This window comes from Trichomycterus rosablanca, chromosome 18 (assembly GCF_030014385.1).
Source record: "Trichomycterus rosablanca isolate fTriRos1 chromosome 18, fTriRos1.hap1, whole genome shotgun sequence".
Classification (NCBI taxonomy): domain Eukaryota; kingdom Metazoa; phylum Chordata; class Actinopteri; order Siluriformes; family Trichomycteridae; genus Trichomycterus; species Trichomycterus rosablanca.
In genome coordinates this window covers 707,501-727,882 of record NC_086005.1, presented here as the reverse complement: position 1 = coordinate 727,882, position 20,382 = coordinate 707,501, and the positions used below count along the sequence as shown (strand labels likewise).

At 43.9% G+C, this 20,382-nt stretch overlaps 2 protein-coding genes across 2 annotated transcripts in view; one reads left to right on the top strand and one right to left on the bottom strand.

Annotated features, from left to right (window-relative positions):
* Positions 1 to 258: 258 nt before the first annotated feature.
* On the top strand, positions 259 to 6,951 carry r3hcc1 (R3H domain and coiled-coil containing 1). Its single transcript, XM_063014680.1, has 9 exons — positions 259 to 264; positions 1,269 to 1,396; positions 1,482 to 1,619; positions 1,804 to 2,254; positions 3,278 to 3,450; positions 5,741 to 5,811; positions 6,046 to 6,141; positions 6,254 to 6,357; positions 6,619 to 6,951. The coding sequence occupies exons 1-8, from the start codon at positions 259 to 261 to the stop codon at positions 6,349 to 6,351; spliced, it is 1,161 nt and encodes a 386-aa protein (XP_062870750.1). The 3' UTR covers positions 6,352 to 6,357; positions 6,619 to 6,951.
* Positions 6,952 to 9,879: 2,928 nt separating this feature from the next.
* Positions 9,880 to 20,382, bottom strand: part of loxl2a (lysyl oxidase-like 2a) — a 39,799-nt gene continuing 29,296 nt past the window's right edge. The window contains exons 9-14 of the mRNA XM_063014561.1: positions 17,692 to 17,857; positions 15,844 to 16,084; positions 14,947 to 15,062; positions 12,849 to 12,985; positions 12,192 to 12,303; positions 9,880 to 11,393 (exon numbers count right to left, since the gene is read on the bottom strand). Of these exons, the coding sequence (XP_062870631.1) occupies positions 11,326 to 11,393; positions 12,192 to 12,303; positions 12,849 to 12,985; positions 14,947 to 15,062; positions 15,844 to 16,084; positions 17,692 to 17,857 (840 nt within the window). The 3' untranslated portion in view covers positions 9,880 to 11,325. The remainder of the gene's footprint in view (positions 11,394 to 12,191; positions 12,304 to 12,848; positions 12,986 to 14,946; positions 15,063 to 15,843; positions 16,085 to 17,691; positions 17,858 to 20,382) is intronic.

The following is a 20,382-nucleotide window of genomic DNA, read 5'->3' as shown; positions in this document are numbered from 1 at the left end:
CAGTTTGTGCTCTGTTCTAAGGTAAGATGTTTATATTGTTTATAAACGTGAAACGACTCTCAGTGTTTTGTTGTTGGATTGCTAAAATGAGCCATAGTGCTTGAATTTGTTTTCCTACCTGCATTCAGACAAACAGTAGTTTCTGAACCGTGAGTGGCTGGCAGTAGCGCTGTGCTGTCCTCTAATTGGCTGCCCTAATTAGGTTTCACAAACTGACCGTGACTAGCCAATCTGAGCGAAGGAGGCGGGACGTACGGAATGCGGGTGGGAAATAAAAACAGCTGGGTTTCTATCAAGCCAGGTTCACACTGCATTAATTTAAATATAAAAGACGTTTAATTGCTATTATTATTATAATATTTAATGTAGTAATGATTTAATGATTAATCTAGTAAATGTGTATTCATATTGACAGACCAAGATTGGAATATATTGCCAATATTTTGCTCAGCTTTCCATTAAATGTTAAAATCGTTCCTTTTAGATTTACAGAAGGTAGATTGGATGGATTTATGCTGTTTATGCCAAATTCTGACACATCTACATGTCACTAGTGCAGATGCAATTGTACAGCAGCTGTAAATTCCAAGCTTGGCCCTCCCTCAGGCACAGCCAACCGTAATAAAAAAGATACAGGTGGAAAACACTGGAACGTGCCATGTTTGTTGCTGCTGCCATTGTCACCATCTTGTTAAGGATAAACAAGGAGGTACAGGCGAGTCTGGGAAATGTAACCTAGCCACCTCGTTTTTAACTTAAATGTTGTCATGTGGGCGCCTCGTCACACGCCCAAAGAAACTGAACTTGCTGGACTTAACGTCACTCCTTTTTGTTCTGGCCGTCTCCGACACTCGCTCAATGGTCATCATGTTCCTTAATGAGATGCTCTAATGGGCGCAAATTTTGACCAACTGCCTCGTCAAAAGGTTTACAAGCACCTTCACCTCTTGAAGTTTCCGTTACGGTTTTCAGAGATGGAAAAAATGTGTCCGGGAGCCGAAATGTACCACCATAGATTGTGTTTTACACGAGGGCAGAGGGACTAGTCGTGGTTATGAGGGTATTTGGTGCAGACAGTTTTGTAAAATACAGGTGGATAAACGTGGAATGTGTAAGGATAAACAAAGAGGTACAAGGGAGTCTGGGAAATGTAGTCAGTAGTATGTTATTGTGAATCTGGTTCAAACTCTCATGTCATTTTTTGAGCTGAATATTCATTCACTCATTTGGTAACTTTTTACCTCTTTATTTTTTGCGTGTTCGGGCAGCTCTTCTCTGCTACCACGCTGGCGTTTCCGGGCTTCGATGGCTGCTACCTGCCCAAGCAAGAAAGCCAATTTGTTCACAAAGTCCTTGATGATCTGGACGCCTTTCACCAGAGAGCTGATCAGAAGAGGTACCTTTAAAAGCACCAGTTTCAGAACATGTGGTAAAACTTTTATTTTAACAATTTAATGATGTCGTTTTCTTTTCCCTTCCAGCGTCTTACTCTTTCCGCCTCTGCCCAGCCGGCTCAGGTTCCTAATCCACAAGGCGGCGGAGAAGCTTCCGGAGTTGAGCACGTTCTCTGTGGGCGAGGGCTGGAGCCGCCGGGTCGCCGCCTGCTACTCAAGCTTTAGGTAAAATCGTACACACCGACGTAATATTTACACACACTGTACATCCAGAAGTGTGTACACCCCCCTTAAAGGTGTCAGCATTGTGGGTACAGATCCGTAGCTCCACGAGGCCACGTCGTACTTTGACGAATTTCACGAACACTTTCACGTCTGCCTCGGTCAGTAACCGTTTTTTTGTCCGTAGGTCGGCGGTGGGGGAGTGCGGCAGCGATACGGACGCCAGCTCATGCGACGGGTCGAGCACCAGCAGCAGAGAGATGGAGGTCAAACCGCGCCCGCTTCCCAGCCGAGGGAACAGACGACCGGATAAAGCCGTCTACGTTCCCCGCGCCCTCCGAAACACCCAGCGCCCCGAGTCCAGCCTCGACTCCTCCAGCTGCTCCCCGAGCCTGAGCGTCTCCGAGGAGTCGGACTCCACCGAACCGCCGCACGCCGACCACGCCCGGGGGGCAGACGGGCCAGACGGATCGATCGCAGAGCAGGATGTGCTGACGGCGGGGGCGGAGCCTCCGGACTGGGATCAGACTGTGACCTGTTTTATGGGGATGAGTTTGGAGGACGGTAGTAGCAAATGTAACACACAGACTAAATCACTCGGCCAGGACCAAGAGGAGACTGACGACTTCTACCACGAGGTACAGAGCCGAATTTATACCTGGACATGTTCTGTATCCATCAGAAAAGGCATTGATATCCAGCGCTCTTCCAAAAAAGTTGGGACAGGACGGGAAATAAAAATATAAAAATGATATTGTAGAAATAAATAAAAAAGAAGCAGCAATTTGCAAACATCCTCCGTTTGTATGTAAAGATTCATAACGTGCACACGCTTTCAGTAGGAGACAGGTCAGGACTGCAGGCAGGCCAGTCTAGCACCTGCACTCTCTTAATACAAAGCCATCCTGCTGCAACCCTGGATTCAACAGTTGCTGGATTTTGAACTTTTTGTCATTACATTAAGGAAGGTCCTTTTCCTGTTTGACCTGAGGCTGACCCGTCAGACCACAGCACACGTCTTCCGCTCGTAAACATCAGAGCTTTTCTACAACTGCCCAGTGGTTTAGCATCTGCCACAAATTTCCTGGGAATACACCTCCTCTGTCCCAACTTTTTTGGAAATAGGGTTGTACTAGTGCTGCCATCCTGAGGTCCTGGGTTTGGTTGATGCATCCGATCACTGTCTGTAAGATGTTTTGTATGTTCTCCTATGTTCCAAAGACATCATATAGATGGTCTGGCTTCTTTAAATAACCGTTTATTGTAAGTGTGTGGGTGGGTGGGGCTGTGTTTCTGAGTGGTGCTGGGCCCACTGTGACCCTGGCCAGCATTAAGCAGTTAGTGAAAATCAGTGAATATAAGAAATACAATAGAAAGGTGGTGCAGCACTGGGATCCAGGGTTCGAATCTACAGCGGTGCTATCAGCCCTGTGATGAATTGGCGTTCTGTTCCAGGGAACCGGACCCACTGTGACCCTGACCGGGATAAAGTGGTGGTATAAAGCTTACCCATACACAGTATGACCAAAAGTCTTGAGATGGACATCTCATTCCTGTTCCAGAACCATGGGTCACTCTTCTGGGAGGGCTTTCCACAAGATTTTGGAGTGTGCCTATGGGAACTTAGGGAAACGTGTGTGTGTGTTTTGTGCTTAATACAGATCACGTCTCATCTAAAGGAAGCCCCGGCGGTGATAGACCACGCCCAGAACGATTACTCCGACCTGGAGAACGTGTGGATCGACCATGACGAGTTCTCTCACGTCATCGAGATCTACGACTTCCCCTCCGTCTTTAAAACCGACGACCTGCTGGACGCTTTCGCCGACTACAGGTACTACTGGGTCACCTGACCGTGTGCCTGTCGGACGTCCTATTCGGTCAACAGAGTCAGTGATGTCAGGCGCTAATCTCAGGCTCTCAGTTTAAGTGTAATTCATCCCAGAAGTGTTGAGTTTGTGTGTGTGTGTGTGTGTGTGTGTTCATATGAGTGTGTCACAGTGTGTGTGTGTATGTGTATTTGAGTATGCGATTGGTTAGTGTGTGTATAAATGTAAGTAATTGTTAGTCACAGTGTAAGTGTGTGTGTGTGTGCATGTTAGTGTATGTACATGTACGTTTGTGTAAGAGTTTGTGTGTGTGTGTGTGTGTATATACAGTGTATCACAAAAGTGAGTACACCCCTCACATTTCTGCAGAAATTTAAGTATATCTTTTCATGGGACAACACTGACAAAATGACACTTTGACACAATGAAAAGTCGTCTGTGTGCAGCTTATATAACAGTGTAAATTTATTCTTCCCTCAAAATAACTCAATATACAGCCATTAATGTCTAAACCACCGGCAACAAAAGTGAGTACACCCCTTAGTGAAAGTTCCTGAAGTGTCAATATTTTGTGTGGCCACCATTATTTCCCAGAACTGCCTTAACTCTCCTGGGCATGGAGTTTACCAGAGCTTCACAGGTTGCCACTGGAATGCTTTTCCACTCCTCCATGACGACATCACGGAGCTGGCGGATATTCGAGACTTTGCGCTCCTCCACCTTCCGCTTGAGGATGCCCCAAAGATGTTCTATTGGGTTTAGGTCTGGAGACATGCTTGGCCAGTCCATCACCTTTACCCTCAGCCTCTTCAATAAAGCAGTGGTCGTTTTAGAGGTGTGTTTGGGGTCATTATCATGCTGGAACACTGCCCTGCGACCCAGTTTCCGGAGGGAGGGGATTATGCTCTGCTTCAGTATTTCACAGTACATATTGGAGTTCATGTGTCCCTCAATGAAGTTTAACTCCCCAACACCTGCTGCACTCATGCAGCCCCAGACCATGGCATTCCCACCACCATGCTTGACTGTAGGCATGACACACTTATCTTTGTACTCCTCACCTGATTGCCGCCACACATGCTTGAGACCATCTGAACCAAACAAATTAATCTTGGTCTCATCAGACCATAGGACATGGTTCCAGTAATCCATGTCCTTTGTTGACATGTCTTCAGCAAACTGTTTGCGGGCTTTCTTGTGTAGAGACTTCAGAAGAGGCTTCCTTCTGGGGTGACAGCCATGCAGACCAATTTGATGTAGTGTGCGGCGTATGGTCTGAGCACTGACAGGCTGACCCCCCACCTTTTCAATCTCTGCAGCAATGCTGACAGCACTCCTGCGCCTATCTTTCAAAGACAGCAGTTGGATGTGACGCTGAGCACGTGCACTCAGCTTCTTTGGACGACCAATGCGAGGTCTGTTCTGAGTGGACCCTGCTCTTTTAAAACGCTGGATGATCTTGGCCACTGTGCTGCAGCTCAATTTCAGGGTGTTGGCAATCTTCTTGTAGCCTTGGCCATCTTCATGTAGCGCAACAATTCGTCTTTTAAGATCCTCAGAGAGTTCTTTGCCATGAGGTGCCATGTTGGAACTTTCAGTGACCAGTATGAGAGAGTGTGAGAGCTGTACTACTAAATTGAACACACCTGCTCCCTATGCACACCTGAGACCTAGTAACACTAACAAATCACATGACATTTTGGAGGGAAAATGACAAGCAGTGCTCAATTTGGACATTTAGGGGTGTAGTCTCTTAGGGGTGTACTCACTTTTGTTGCCGGTGGTTTAGACATTAATGGCTGTATATTGAGTTATTTTGAGGGAAGAATAAATTTACACTGTTATATAAGCTGCACACAGACTACTTTTCATTGTGTCAAAGTGTCATTTTGTCAGTGTTGTCCCATGAAAAGATATACTTAAATATCTGCAGAAATGTGAGGGGTGTACTCACTTTTGTGATACACTGTACATAAGTAATTATGTGTCTATGTATGTGTGTGTGTGCGCGTATGTATGTGTGAGCGTGTGTATGTGTGAGCGTGTGTATGTGTGAGCGTGTGTATGTGTACGTGTGTATGTGTGTGAATGTGTATGTGTGAGCGTGTGTATGTGTGAACGTGTGTATGGGTATGCATGTGTATGTGTGTGAACACACTCTTGTGGAAAGCCTTGCTGGAGAAGTGCATGTCATTTTGCACCTGCCGTGAGTGGGCGGAGCCATCTGTACAGGTGCACAGGTGATTCGGTCCCCCAAAAACCTCACTGACTGTTTCTTTCTTTCTTTTCTAACAGTGATGGAGGGATGAAGATTAAGTGGGTGGATAACACTCACGCCCTCGCCGTCTTCTCCAGCGCATCAGCAGGTACCACGTGATCGTTATCTGATTACAATTTAAATCTCTGTGGTTGTTTTAAAAATGGTAACTAGCTGCAAATGACTCGCGGGCCATAGTTTGGACATCAGTGCTGTCCATGATCTCTGTAAGAAAGTGTGTGTTAGTTACGGTCCTCCTCGGTCAGGGTCGGGTCAGGATCAGTAGATTTGCGTGACACCAGACCAGATCTGACCGTACTTGTGTTCTTCTGTTGTCGTGCAGCGCTGCAGGCTTTGTCTATCAAACATCCACTGCTGAAGACCAGGACGCTCTCTCAGGGCAGCAAAAAGGCCAAGGGCAAAGCGGCAAGACGTGCAGGTACGCAGTCCAACGTTTCAGTGCTTTATACCACAGTCCTTATGGGTCAGAGCTGTTTTGGTGAATGGATTGAAACTACAAGATATTAGTCTGTGTGTGTGTGTGTGTGTAGAGTTCCTGCAGCCCGTCAGAGAGAGACCCCGCACCGATACAGCAGTAGCACGCCGGATGGTGACCAGAGCGCTGGGGCTGAGATCTAAACGCTACTGAACACAGGTACTGAAGGAACCGGTTCTTAGATCATCAGGTGTCCGAATACTTTTGGCTATATAGTGTAAGTCTACAGTGTTTCGTTGATAAATTATAAAAGTTAAAATGTAGTGACCTGCATCATAAGGTCAGAGAAAATATACACTTATGAGCTAAACTATTAGATCAGTAATTTACTTTATGGGACTGGGGTTAAGCTTGCCCACCACCTCAAAGATCTGGGTTTGAATCTGTGCTACACAATAAGCTTCTCTTTCTCTTTTACAGGTTCCTTCTGATGATGATGAGATGATGATGAGATGATGATGATGAAATGAGAACATTTCTACAGAACAACTCACGTTTTATACAGTACACCAGTGTCGTCTTCTACATGCTCATTTCAACCAACTGTAGGACTGAATCCTCCTCATTAACTTCTGAGAACTTTAACTGGAATATTTAATACTCTTACTGGTCCACCCAGCCTCACTCCACCTCCTGTAGACCAGGATCTTCTGTAATAATGTTCCAGTTTTCTCACCGGCGCTGAGTAGCGAGTGCAAAACAAACTTGTCATTTTAACACTTTGATTTTATTTTTTTAATATATATATTATACAGGTCCTTCTCAAAAAATTAGCATATTGTGATAAAGTTCATTATTTTCCATAATGTAATAATAAAAATTAAACTTTCATATATTTTAGATTCATTGCACACCAACTGAAATATTTCAGGTCTTTTATTGTTTTAATACTGATGATTTTGGCATACAGCTCATGAAAACCCAAAATTCCTATCTCAAAAAATTAGCATATTTCATCCGACCAATAAAAGAAAAGTGTTTTTAATACAAAAAAAGTCAACCTTCAAATAATTATGTTCAGTTATGCACTCAATACTTGGTCGGGAATCCTTTTGCAGAAATGACTGCTTCAATGCGGCGTGGCATGGAGGCAATCAGCCTGTGGCACTGCTGAGGTGTTATGGAGGCCCAGGATGCTTCGATAGCGGCCTTAAGCTCATCCAGAGTGTTGGGTCTTGTGTCTCTCAACTTTCTCTTCACAATATCCCACAGATTCTCTATGGGGTTCAGGTCAGGAGAGTTGGCAGGCCAATTGAGCACAGTAATACCATGGTCAGTAAACCATTCACCAGTGGTTTTGGCACTGTGAGCAGGTGCCAGGTCGTGCTGAAAAATGAAATCTTCATCTCCATAAAGCTTTTCAGCAGATGGAAGCATGAAGTGCTCCAAAATCTCCTGATAGCTAGCTGCATTGACCCTGCCCTTGATAAAACACAGTGGACCAACACCAGCAGCTGACATGGCACCCCAGACCATCACTGACTGTGGGTACTTGACACTGGACTAAAGGCATTTTGGCATTTCCTTCTCCCCAGTCTTCCTCCAGACTCTGGCACCTTGATTTCCGAAAACAGTACTTTGGACCACTGAGCAACAGTCCAGTGCTGCTTCTCTGTAGCCCAGGTCAGGCGCTTCTGCCGCTGTTTCTGGTTCAAAAGTGGCTTGACCTGGGGAATGCGGCACCTGTAGCCCATTTCCTGCACACGCCTGTGCACGGTGGCTCTGGATGTTTCTACTCCAGACTCAGTCCACTGCTTCCGCAGGTCCCCCAAGGTCTGGAATCGGCCCTTCTCCACAATCTTCCTCAGGGTCCGGTCACCTCTTCTCGTTGTGCAGCGTTTTCTGCCACACTTTTTCCTTCCCACAGACTTCCCACTGAGGTGCCTTGATACAGCACTCTGGGAACAGCCTATTCGTTCAGAAATTTCTTTCTGTGTCTTACCCTCTTGCTTGAGGGGGTCAATGATGGCCTTCTGGACAGCAGTCAGGTCGGCAGTCTTACCCATGATTGCAGTTTTGAGTAATGAACCAGGCTGGGAGTTTTTAAAAGCCTCAGGAATCTTTTGCAGGTGTTTAGAGTTAATTCGTTGATTCAGATGATTAGGTTAATAGCTCGTTTAGAGAACCTTTTCATGATATGCTAATTTTTTGAGATAGGAATTTTGGGTTTTCATGAGCTGTATGCCAAAATCATCAGTATTAAAACAATAAAAGGCCTGAAATATTTCAGTTGGTGTGCAATGAATCTAAAATATATGAAAGTTTAATTTTTATCATTACATTATGGAAAATAATGAACTTTATCACAATATGCTAATTTTTTGAGAAGGACCTGTATATGTATATTAATCTTGGACTTCTTGGGATTATTTGTTCTCGTTTGCACAGTTCCTGTTCATACATTGTCTAGTTTTATGTGTAATTTATCTTATTAAATGTTACTGTTTTTAAGTCGTTTGATGTTTTTAATATTAAAATGTACTTTTAGAAGATGATTATACCTGTACGAGCTCCGTTTGCAGGGCTTTCAGGTAACTCTTACTGTGTCCTATAGCCTTCAGTTCAGCTTTCAGTTTAGTTTTAGCTAATAACTGTTAGCATATTGTTCTGCACAGCTACTAAACACAACTTTAACGAACAGAAAATAAGCTTCCGCTAGCACTCAGATGAATCCTGTGTCAGCGTTCTACCCACCCTTCTACACTTCTACTCAACGTTGTACAATTCTGTACAAAACTTCTATCCAACCTTCTACATCTCTGTTTACCCTTCTGCCCACCCGTTTACAGTTCTATTCAACCGTCTACCCTTCTAAACCTCTACCCAACATTCTACACTGTTACTCACCCATCTACACCTCTTTCAACCCTTTTACACCTTGGTTTACACTTCTACCCACTCTTCTACACTTCTGTTCACCCTTCCACACGTCTACAGCTCTGTTCACTGTTCTAAACCTCAACCCACCCTTCTACATCTCTATTCACCTTTTTACACTTCTACCCAACCTTTTACACAACCATCTACAACTCCTTCCATTCTTGTACACTTTGGTTTCCACACTTCTACTTGACATTCTACATCTTGTTACACCCATTTAAACCTCTACCCACCCTTCTACATCTTTGTTCACCCTTCTGCCGACCCATTTACAGTTCTGTTCAACTTTCTACACTTCAACACTCTCACTCTTCTACACCTCAGTTCACCTTTCCACACTTCTACAGCTCTGTTCACTGTTCTAAACCTCAACCCACCCTTTTACACCGCTGTGTACACTTTTACCCACCCGTTTACACTTCTACTCAACTTTCTACACTTCCATCCACCCTTCTAAACCTCTAGCCAATATTCTACACTTCTACCCACTCTTCTAAACTTATTCAGCAGATTTGTGTTCTTGGACTGTTGTGTACTTAAACTAGAGTCGGGTAATGTTTACTATGGAAGCTGGTCTGGATGAGAGCGTCTGCTAAATGCAGAAAATGTAAATGTTTACCCTTTTACATCTGTTTTCCCAGCGTTGGCTGGTGAAACTCCAGGATTGATGTAGTATTTTATATCATGCATTTTGTTTACTGACATAAATGAAAAATGACCAGGCAGACTGGTGTGAATAAGATCTGAACCAGTATTAACCACCATCAGAACGTTCTGAAAGAAAGAAAAACTCAGATCCAGTCTCATAAATATATATTTTATTGTATTAAAACGAGGCACCGAGTGAATGGTACATGTGAACAGATCATGATGTGAACGACCTCGTAAAACTGAGGACCTCGTTTACAAAACGGCACCAGGTTCGCGTTTACATTCACATTGCACAGAATGAAGAAGAAAAATCCCTGACTGGCTGTAATAAATTACTCAACGTGCTGAATGAAAAATAACCAGCGCCGTTTAGGATCCGTTCTTATAAAACCTGGAACATTTTATAAAAACATGCAACGCAAAGCTTGTAAATATAAAGCTAACATGCTAAAGCGCTAACTGTGTTTATGCTATGCTAGCGTGATTCACTGTGACACGAAGCAGAACAGAAATTAAAGCTCATTTTCAAGTAGGCATGTGCCGGAAAATCGATACTAAGAAATATTGCGATTATTTAAATGTACCATGTATGTACTGAGACGATATTAATGTTCCGAACGTGTTTTTAACTCATTGTTTACCTCAGAACCCGTCAGATACCAGCGGTATTACTTACACCAAATTTAAAGGGCTAAACGTCTCGTGTATCAGTGACATTTTTATAAAAAAATAAATCGCTTTAAAAACGTTTTACACCTAAACACAAACCACAGAAACTTAAACTGAAAACAACAAAACCCCCAATAATCCAAATGTAATCAAAAACCTTAAAATAAACACAATATATGGACTAATTTTGGAATTGACATGTTTCAGCCACAACAACTGTAATAAATCAATCATATAAAGGAAATCATATGCTTCCAACTTTGCAGCAACAGTTTAGGGAAGTCCCTCACTTGTTCCAGCATGAAGCAAGCTCTATAAAGACATGAATCAAGAAACTTTAGTGTCCCTCCACTTAAAAAGCACTGGGATGAATCGGAACATCGGCTGATCAGTCAGTGCCCAGCCATACAAATGTTGTCATATTTTGACTAAACAGGCACAAATTCCCACAGACATGCTTCTTCTGGTTCTAGCTAAAATGATCACTCTGTTTTAATACAGTTTGTTTTTAATGGGACGTCCGACAAGCTCACAGTGAGGTGATGCGCACTTATACAAAAGTTTGGACGTTCCTGGTCAAATTCTACTTTTGGTTTATTTTCTAAATGAAGATAAGTGGACGTGTTTTTTTATCGAGAAGTGCGTCTGCGCTGGTAATCGACTGTTCACTGATAAATGTGATACGGAAGCTCGTTATCGGCCGGCACATGCCTAATTTCAAGTGTCTCATATGTAGTACAGTACATGTGCCCTAATCTGAAGGGAATAAAGAGGAATTGATGTAAGACTTTAATTGAATGAAGAAGGATTGCTGGGTTCACTTTAGCGTCCGCGGTCTCCGTTCTCTCATTTAGTGGTTGGTGTTGCGCTAGAAATCCAGCCGAGCTCCTCTTCACGCTTCACGTTCTTCTCGTTCGCTGCATTTTTCTACCTGCGCTGGATCTGGTTGGTCATAATTCCTGTGAAATCCTCAAAGTCTGAACTTCTGGACCCTCCTGTAGAAAAGAAGATGTGAATGTGAGGAGAACAGCCGAAAACCTGCTTTATTTCTTTATTTCATCTAAATTCTGTTCGAATTAGCTTAGAACCAGAGGATAATATTAGCATTATAATATGCTGTGATGAACAGTTTCTTCTTTAATCTGTGACAACACAGAGCTCTTATACATGCAGCAATATTTCAATATTCAAATGGAATTTACTGCCACCTAGTGTCCATATACTAGAACTGACACTGAAATGAGTAGTGTGGTCAGATTCTACAGCATGAAAGCGTTCCATTTATAATCGTAGCACTGTGGGTCATGCACAAAGTACATTTTATGACCCAACGTATTAGGACACCCCTCCCAATTATCAAGTTTAAGCGTTTTAGCCACATTAAGTTCTAATTTAATTAAAATATAACAACTTTGAAGAAACCCTCAACCAAGAAAACAGAAGAGCAATGCTAAACGTCCTGGCAGGAACAAAAATCAAAACAAAAATATAAATAAACAAATAGAAACAAGGGAAAAACGACTTAAACATGACACTGACCATGCCACCATGTGATGTGAAACTCAAATAAATAAATAAATAAAATATAACAACTGTATCTGCATATATATGAAGTAGTCTTAATTATAAATTTAGATAATAATTGTTGTTACGTCTCTTTTACTCAGCACTGGTGGGCTAGCTTGTTTTACCGCTGCGCCACTCTAGCGCCCCCTGTGTGTCTCTTTCACTCAGCGTCAGTGCTCAAAACGTGCTGAATTACAAGTAAACTAAAGTGTGTAAGCTGGGCTCACCTGTGTGACAGTTGTACGTCCATATCCGATATCCATCATACCGACATTTACACCTCATGATGTTATTGGTGTAATCAGACTCTGCTACCTCATAATTAGGATTGATTACGACCTGTAAGAACACAAACACACACTGGTATTTAGAATTTACACACTCCACAAATACACACACACACACACACACACACACACACACACACACACTGGTAAGAATTTACACACTCCACAAATACACACACACACACACACAGACACACACACACACACACTGGTAAGAATTTACACACTCCACAAATACACACACACACACACACACACACTGGTAAGAATTTACACACTCCACAAATACACACACACACACACACAGACACACACACACACACACTGGTAAGAATTTACACACTCCACAAATACACACACACACACACACACACTGGTAAGAATTTACACACTCCACAAATCCACACACACAAACACACACAGGTAGATGATGTGGAGTGTATGTGGATGGATCAGGGTTCTGTACAGAACACTGGGGTTCCTCCATACCAAACCAAAACTTTTGACTAAACAGGCACAAATTCCCACACATACAATATAGTAAATAAGGGTTGTGTTGATTATAAGAAGCTAGGTTGTTAAGTGAATAATAAATACCTGGAAGATGTAATCCCCAGGTTTGACATGAGTGATGTCGATCCACTGGCAGTCGATGTCGTGCCTGTACGTATCCCAGCAGCCCACTGTGATCCCCTGCTGTCCGAAATTAGCACACGCGTACCGCTTCTGTATACCTGCAACACAAAGGAACCAGAACGTTGATGTTTACATTGTTTATATTGATTGGTTGACCAAGGGGGGAAATTACTTTTGCACAGGAGTGAGATGGGACAGGCACTGAACACTGCTGGGATGAATTAGAACCTCAAGCTCACAAATGCACTTTCTTTTACATTTCCTTTTAGCCTTTTCTCTCCATATTCACACCCTGTTTGCGTATTGCGGACAGTCACGCTATACCCACAGTGTTTCTCCACCACTCGTGCGGTTCCTCGGCCGGACAGCAGGAGACGCTGCTGCAGCATCAACAATGAGAGTCTTTATCCGACCTCCCCTCCGCCAGAACTCCAAAGCTCTAACGTTCCGTAATGACCAGCTAGCAAGTGCTCTTTTGACTAAATGTACATAAATTCCCACAGACACACTCCAAAATCACCTGAAACGCCAACGATATACAGGGGTTGGACAAAATAACTGAAACACCTGTCATTTTAGTGTGGGAGGTTTCATGGCTAAATTGGACCAGTCTGGTGGCCAATCTTCATTAATTGCACATTGCACCAGTAAGAGCAGAGTGTGAAGGTTCAATTAGCAGGGTAAGAGCACAGTTTTGCTCAAAATATTGCAATGCACACAACATTATGGGTGACATACCAGAGTTCAAAAGAGGACAAATTGTTGGTGCACGTCTTGCTGGCGCATCTGTGACCAAGACAGCAAGTCTTTGTGATGTATCAAGAGCCACGGTATCCAGGGTAATGTCAGCATACCACCAAGAAGGACAAACCACATCCGACAGGATTAACTGTGGACGCAAGAGGAAGCTGTCTGAAAGGGATGTTCGGGTGCTAACCCGGATTGTATCCAAAAAACATAAAACCACGGCTGCCCAAATCACGGCAGAATTAAATGTGCACCTCGACTCTCCTGTTTCCACCAGAACTGTCCGTCGGGAGCTCCACAGGGTCGATATACACGGCCGGGCTGCTATAGCCAAACCTTTGGTCACTCGTGCCGATGCCAAACGTCGGTTTCAATGGTGCAAGGAGCGCAAATCTTGGGCTGTGGACAATGTGAAACATGTATTGTTCTCTGATGAGTCCACCTTTACTGTTTTCCCCACATCCGGGAGAGTTACGGTGTGGAGAAGCCCCAAAGAAGCGTACCACCCAGACTGTTGCATGCCCAGAGTGAAGCATGGGGGTGGATCAGTGATGGTTTGGGCTGCCATATCATGGCATTCCCTTGGCCCAATACTTGTGCTAGATGGGCGCGTCACTGCCAAGGACTACCGAACCATTCTGGAGGACCATGTGCATCCAATGGCGGTGCCGTGTATCAGGATGACAATGCACCAATACACACAGCAAGACTGGTGAAAGATTGGTTTGATGAACATGAAAGTGAAGTTGAACATCTCCCATGGCCTGCACAGTCACCAGATCTAAATATTATTGAGCCACTTTGGGGTGTTTTGGAGAAGCGAGTCAGGAAACGTTTTCCTCCACCAGCATCACGTAGTGACCTGGCCACTATCCTGCAAGAAGAATGGCTTAAAATCCCTCTGACCACTGTGCAGGACTTGTATATGTCATTTCCAAGACGAATTGACGCCGTATTGGCCGCAAAAGGAGGCCCTACACCATACTAATAAATTATTGTGGTCTAAAACCAGGTGTTTCAGTTATTTTGTCCAACCCCTGTATTTATGCTCTTGTTTTTGTTATGGAATGTCCAACAAGCTTATATTTAGGTGTCCGATTATTTTCCTGCACGCAGCTCCCTTTCCAGCTACAGCACCCGCCGACATGCATTCATTCTCCGCTCGTGTCAGTGCCTCTGACGGACAGTAGGTGTCGCTGTTTCTCCCTCAGACACAACCAGACTGGTTGTACCACCAAAACTCAGAGTGGTAAAAGTGTCCACATACTTATGGCCATAATTTATGCTGTGTGTGTGTGTGTGTGTGACTGACCTTCATCACACTCTGTGTCCTCCAGACAGAAACTGGCTTTGTGACCTTCAGCTACTTTGGTGCCGTTTACACTCAGCAGATCATAATGAGTGAAAACCTCCATACTGTGGTAATGCCTAAAATACACACACACACACACACACACACACACACAGTGAGATACACACACAGATATACACACACATGCCTCCTGGTGAAACAGGACCCACCGCAACCCTGACTAGGATGAATCGATTGATATAAATTATCTTTGCTGCTGTTTCCTTATAAGGAACAGACACCTGCCAACCAATCAGAAATCAGAAGCACAGTGGGTGCAACAAAGCGTCCTGGGTTCGATCTAAAAGAGTTTTGCACGTTCTCCTCATGTCTACATGGGTTTCTACAAGGTAGTCCAGTCTTCCCAAAACATGCAGAAGGTGGATTGGTTGTTCAAACTTGCCCTTAGGTGACCGTGAGTGCACTCTGATTGTAAACAAGCACCCTGCATGCGTTCCGGATGGCACTGGACCCACAGTGACCCTGACCATGATGAATTGATTGGTTTTAATGAACTTTGCTGCTGTTTCCTTATAAGGAATCAATAGACACCTGCCAGCCAATCAGAAATCAGAATTCTGAATAAACATTTGTCACTTTATTCTTGCTGGGAAGCATGATGGGTGCCACAGAGGACCTGGGTTTAATCAGAATGAGTTTTGCATGTTCTCCTTATGTGTGTATGGGTTTCCTCAGGGTAGTCCGGTTTCCTTCCACCTCCAAAAAATATGCAGAAGGTAGATTGGCCGTTCAAACTTGCCCTTAGATGACAGTGAGTGAACTCTTTCCGGATGGCACTGGAATCACTGTGAGTCATAACAATAAATGATATATCTGCTTTAACGGTGATGCCCTTACCTGTGGCACTCGTGCCACACCCAGGCGTGGTGCCCGGTCCGGGGTCTGAAGTCGCTGTGGCCGTTGTTGTGGATCTGAGAGGAGAAGCGTAGCAGGCGGCGGTACGAGGCGGCGTCGATCCCGTTAGCCATGCTGGACAGGCAGTTCTCCTCCAGGGCGCACTGCAGGGCGTACATGGGCCGGTCCTCCAGGTACGTGGTCTGCTCCACCACCTCCGCGTTCAGGACCAGGTCCGGAGCACCTGAGACACCAGAACACTCGTCAGATGTGTTACAAATAAATGATCCATTCATCTGAAAGGGATCGGCGTGACTCTCTGTGCGCGATACGGATCTTCGCATGAACCTGCATGGTGTAGGTGAAAAGAAGCGGTGTGTCAGAGGGGCGTGTGTTCGTCACGACCCTCCTCGCTCAGAAGTGGAGGTCTGCAGCGGTACAGGAAATAGATATGACTAAATTGGGAGGAATAATGCATCTTTTATTGTGGTATCCAGGCCTCCTAATTAGGTGGTGGCTTCTCTGTGCCCAGATAACTAGGGCACGTTAGATTGAACAGGTCTGTCTTGAACTGTCCACAGTCGAGCCAGCTTGTAAAACCAGAACGAGTTCCCAATTTCATGACAGGCGTGGCTAAACTCCGCCCGGCTACGCCCACTTCTCTAGAGGACTAGAGGACGCTATGCGGCCGACAGTATTCGGACAACTGACCATGAGCTTACTGGGTGGTGATCTTTTCAGCTAGAACAACAGCAGACTTTGTAGTATGACACTGGGAACTTGTGCCCTTTTAATAAAGAGATGACAGCATTTGTATTCTGGTTGGGAAAGGGACCTTCCCTAAACTGTTGTGTTATTACACCTGTTAGCAACTGCTGTGGGTGAAACACATGAACCTGAGGATGATGATGATAAGTATGATTACTATATTGATGATGATGATGATGGTGACGATGATTATAATGATGAAGATGACAAAGATGATGATGGTGATGATGAAGATGAGTATTATTATTATAATGATGATGAGAATGAGTATGATAATAATAAAGATGAGGAGGAAAATGTTTACGATGATGATGCTGTGTATTATTATAGTGATGATGATGAAGATGATGTGTATGATGAGGATTATTATAATGATGAAGATGGTGATGAAGATGATGTGTATGATGATGATGATGATGACGATGATGATGTGTATGATGATGATTAAGATGATGAATATGATGAAGATTAAAGTGATGATTATTAGTATGATGAAGATAAAGAAGATGATGATTATAATGATGAGGATGATGATAATAAAGATGATGAAGATGATGTGTATGATGATGATGATGATTATTATAATTATGAAGATGATGTGTATGAGGAAGGATGAAAATGAGTATGAAGAAGATGAAGATGATGATAAAGATTATGAGTGAGGAGAAGATGATGACGATGATGATGATGGTGAAGATGATAAGTATGATGATGATGTGTATGATATTGAAGATGATGAAAATGATGTGTATGATGAAGATGATAATGAAGATGATGTGTATGAAGATGATGATGAAGATGATGTGTATGAAGATGATGATAATGAAGATGAAGTGTATGATGAGTTTGATGATTATTATAATGATGAAGAAGATGAAGATGATGATGATGATGTGTATGAAGATGATGATGACGTGTATGAAGATGATGATGATGTGTATGAAGATGATGATGAAGATGATGATAATGATGAAGATGATGATGAAAATGATGTGTATGAAGATGAAGATGATGTGTATGATGAAGATGATAATGATGATGTGTATGATAATGAAGATGATGATGATGATGATGTGTACACACTGTGGGTGCAGGAGACTCCAGCAGCGAATCGTCCTCCTCCTCTGGAGCAGCTGATGTGTTTTCCATGATGAAGACACTGGGAGAGGCTCAGCTCAGTACCGGCACACCGGAGCCCGCTCATCACCACCGAATCAGCACTGACGTCACCCTGCCAGTACCAGGTCTCCTACACACACACACACACACACACACACACACACACACACACACACACACACACACACGCTACGACTAAATTGGAAGAAAATGCAGAAATAAAACAGTTAAAATGCTAGTATTATAAATAACCTGCAATAACAAGCTCGAACCACCAGAGGGAGCAGCAGCACCGTATCCTCTACTGCACTAACCCTGACAGACGTGAACCAGCTGTGAATAAACATCTGGATTTTACATCTGGATGTGCTCAGGAGAGAAATCTCAACAGTACAGACACAATGTTCACCATCCGTGTAGAGTAAACATGTTCCTGCTCTGCCAGGGCTGGAGATCTTCAGAACTTCAGTCCGGATCAAAGGCAGCTCCAGAATTATCGGCACCCTGATCAAAGGCGCTCGGCGGCGCAAAGGAAACGGGTCCAATATGCTAACCAGCCACCATGAAGAGCTCGGTGCTACTGGTCTGGCCGGGACTGTACTTGTGCTCGAGAGAGAAGGTCAGACCGGGTTTCTCCTCATTCCTGTCTGGTTGAGGCTCCACTATAGGTAGTAGAGGAACCCACAGGGTATAGCGTGACTCTCCATAGGCGGTACTTTAAGAATCCAGCGCTGGCTGGGGGAAAGAAGCTACCGGTGACTGTACACGTGCCTACAATGGTGGGTACAGTTCCGAACCCAGACAGAATCAAGCTTCTGGCACTTGTCCTTGCCACCAGGACAAGTGGTGGAGGAATACAGAGAGTATAGCGTGTTCCTCCACACATTATCCTGCAGATCAACTTTAGAGGAAAGAAACTGTGGGGCGATCAATTAGTTGATGTTCCGGTTCATCCCAGAGATGTTGAGTGGGGCTGAGGTCAGGGTTAGGGTTAGGGCACAGTCATGCTGGAACAGGACAGGACCTTCCCTAAACTGGCGGAAGCATCATTTCCTTTAAATGATTGATTTATTACAGCTGTTAGTAACTGTTGTGGCTGAAACACATGAATTCAGTTATTTGAAGGGGCGTCCCAATACTTTTGTCTGTATAGTGTGTTTTCAGTGTGACCTCTCACACACACACACACACACACACACACACACACACACACACGGTATGAGCTAATCGACATACCACACATACACGTGACTGTACCAACATGTGTGTGTGCGTGCAAGAGCCTGATGGACCAGTCCAGTTTCCACTCATAAACTCCAACACACACACACACACACACACACACACACACACACACACACACACACACACACACACCGTGTTCCATCCCCGTTCCATCTAACAACGTTGAGCAATTGTTTGGAATCCGGGATCTCACTTCATAGCTTCACAACGCTCACACAGATTCAATAGGAGACACGTCTGGACTGCAGGCAGGCCAGTCTAGCACCTGAGCGCTCTTATTACAAAGCCTTTACTGATTACACCACTGGTACTAACTGGTACTAATCGGTACCAAAGCATTCTTATACCATTATACATGTTTCGGTAATGTTAGGGAAGGTCCTTTCCCGTTTTTTGGCTGTGTGTATGTGAAAGCTGGACTCGTCAGCCCACAACAGCGTTTCTGGACGTTGTTGATGTTGTTGATATTCGGCTTCTGCTTTGAGTAGTGGAGTCTGAACTTGTGCTTGTAGATGCAGCGGTGAACCGTGTTTACTGACCAATGGTATAGGAATGCTTTGGTTTTCTGAAGCGGTCCACAGTCCACGTGGTTCATCTTGGGGATCGTTCATGTATAGAGATTTTTCTGGATCCTCAGAGAATCTTAATAATATTATGGACTGTAGATGGTGAAATCCATCATGCCACGTTCCTACTGTTGGATGATTTACTCAGCCTTGATCAAAAACAACTGACCTTTACATTAAGGTTCGTTTCTTTCTTTCTTTTGTTTACAGGGTGTACCAGGTGCCCCTGTCCCAACTTTTTTGGAATGTGTTGCAGACTCTAAATCAGAAACTTAGTATATTTATAAATACCCAACGTCCCACCCAACATTTAAAATATTGGTTAGGTATATTTAAGTTTTCGAACACCTGACCATGAGCTTGTCAGACATCCTATGTTAAGTACAACAACTGCCACTCTTCTTAGAAGGCTTTCCACAAGACTTGGAGGTATGCCTGTGGGAATTTGTGCCCATATAATGGCTGTCCCGACCCTTTTTGTCCATTTTGTCCAAGGAATTGAACAGAAGAAGCAGTAAATAGGGCCTAGTGGGTAGAGCTTTGGGATTTCAGTCAGAAGATTGTGGGTTCAAATCCAGGTTCTGCTATGGAGCCAGAGTTGGGCCCTTGCGCAAAGCCCTTAACCCTTTTAAACAAGGGTTAGGTATATATGAGAACAATGTACAGTATATATGAGAAATAAAAATGTTCTTCTTGGAGGACAGTTGTACGTCAGTGGTTAGGGTACTGGACTGGTAATCAGAAGGCTGCTGGTTCAAGCCCCACCACCACCAAGTTGTCACCTCAACCCTTAAATTGTGTTCAGTCATAATTACGTAAGTTGCTCTGGATAAAAGCGTCCGCT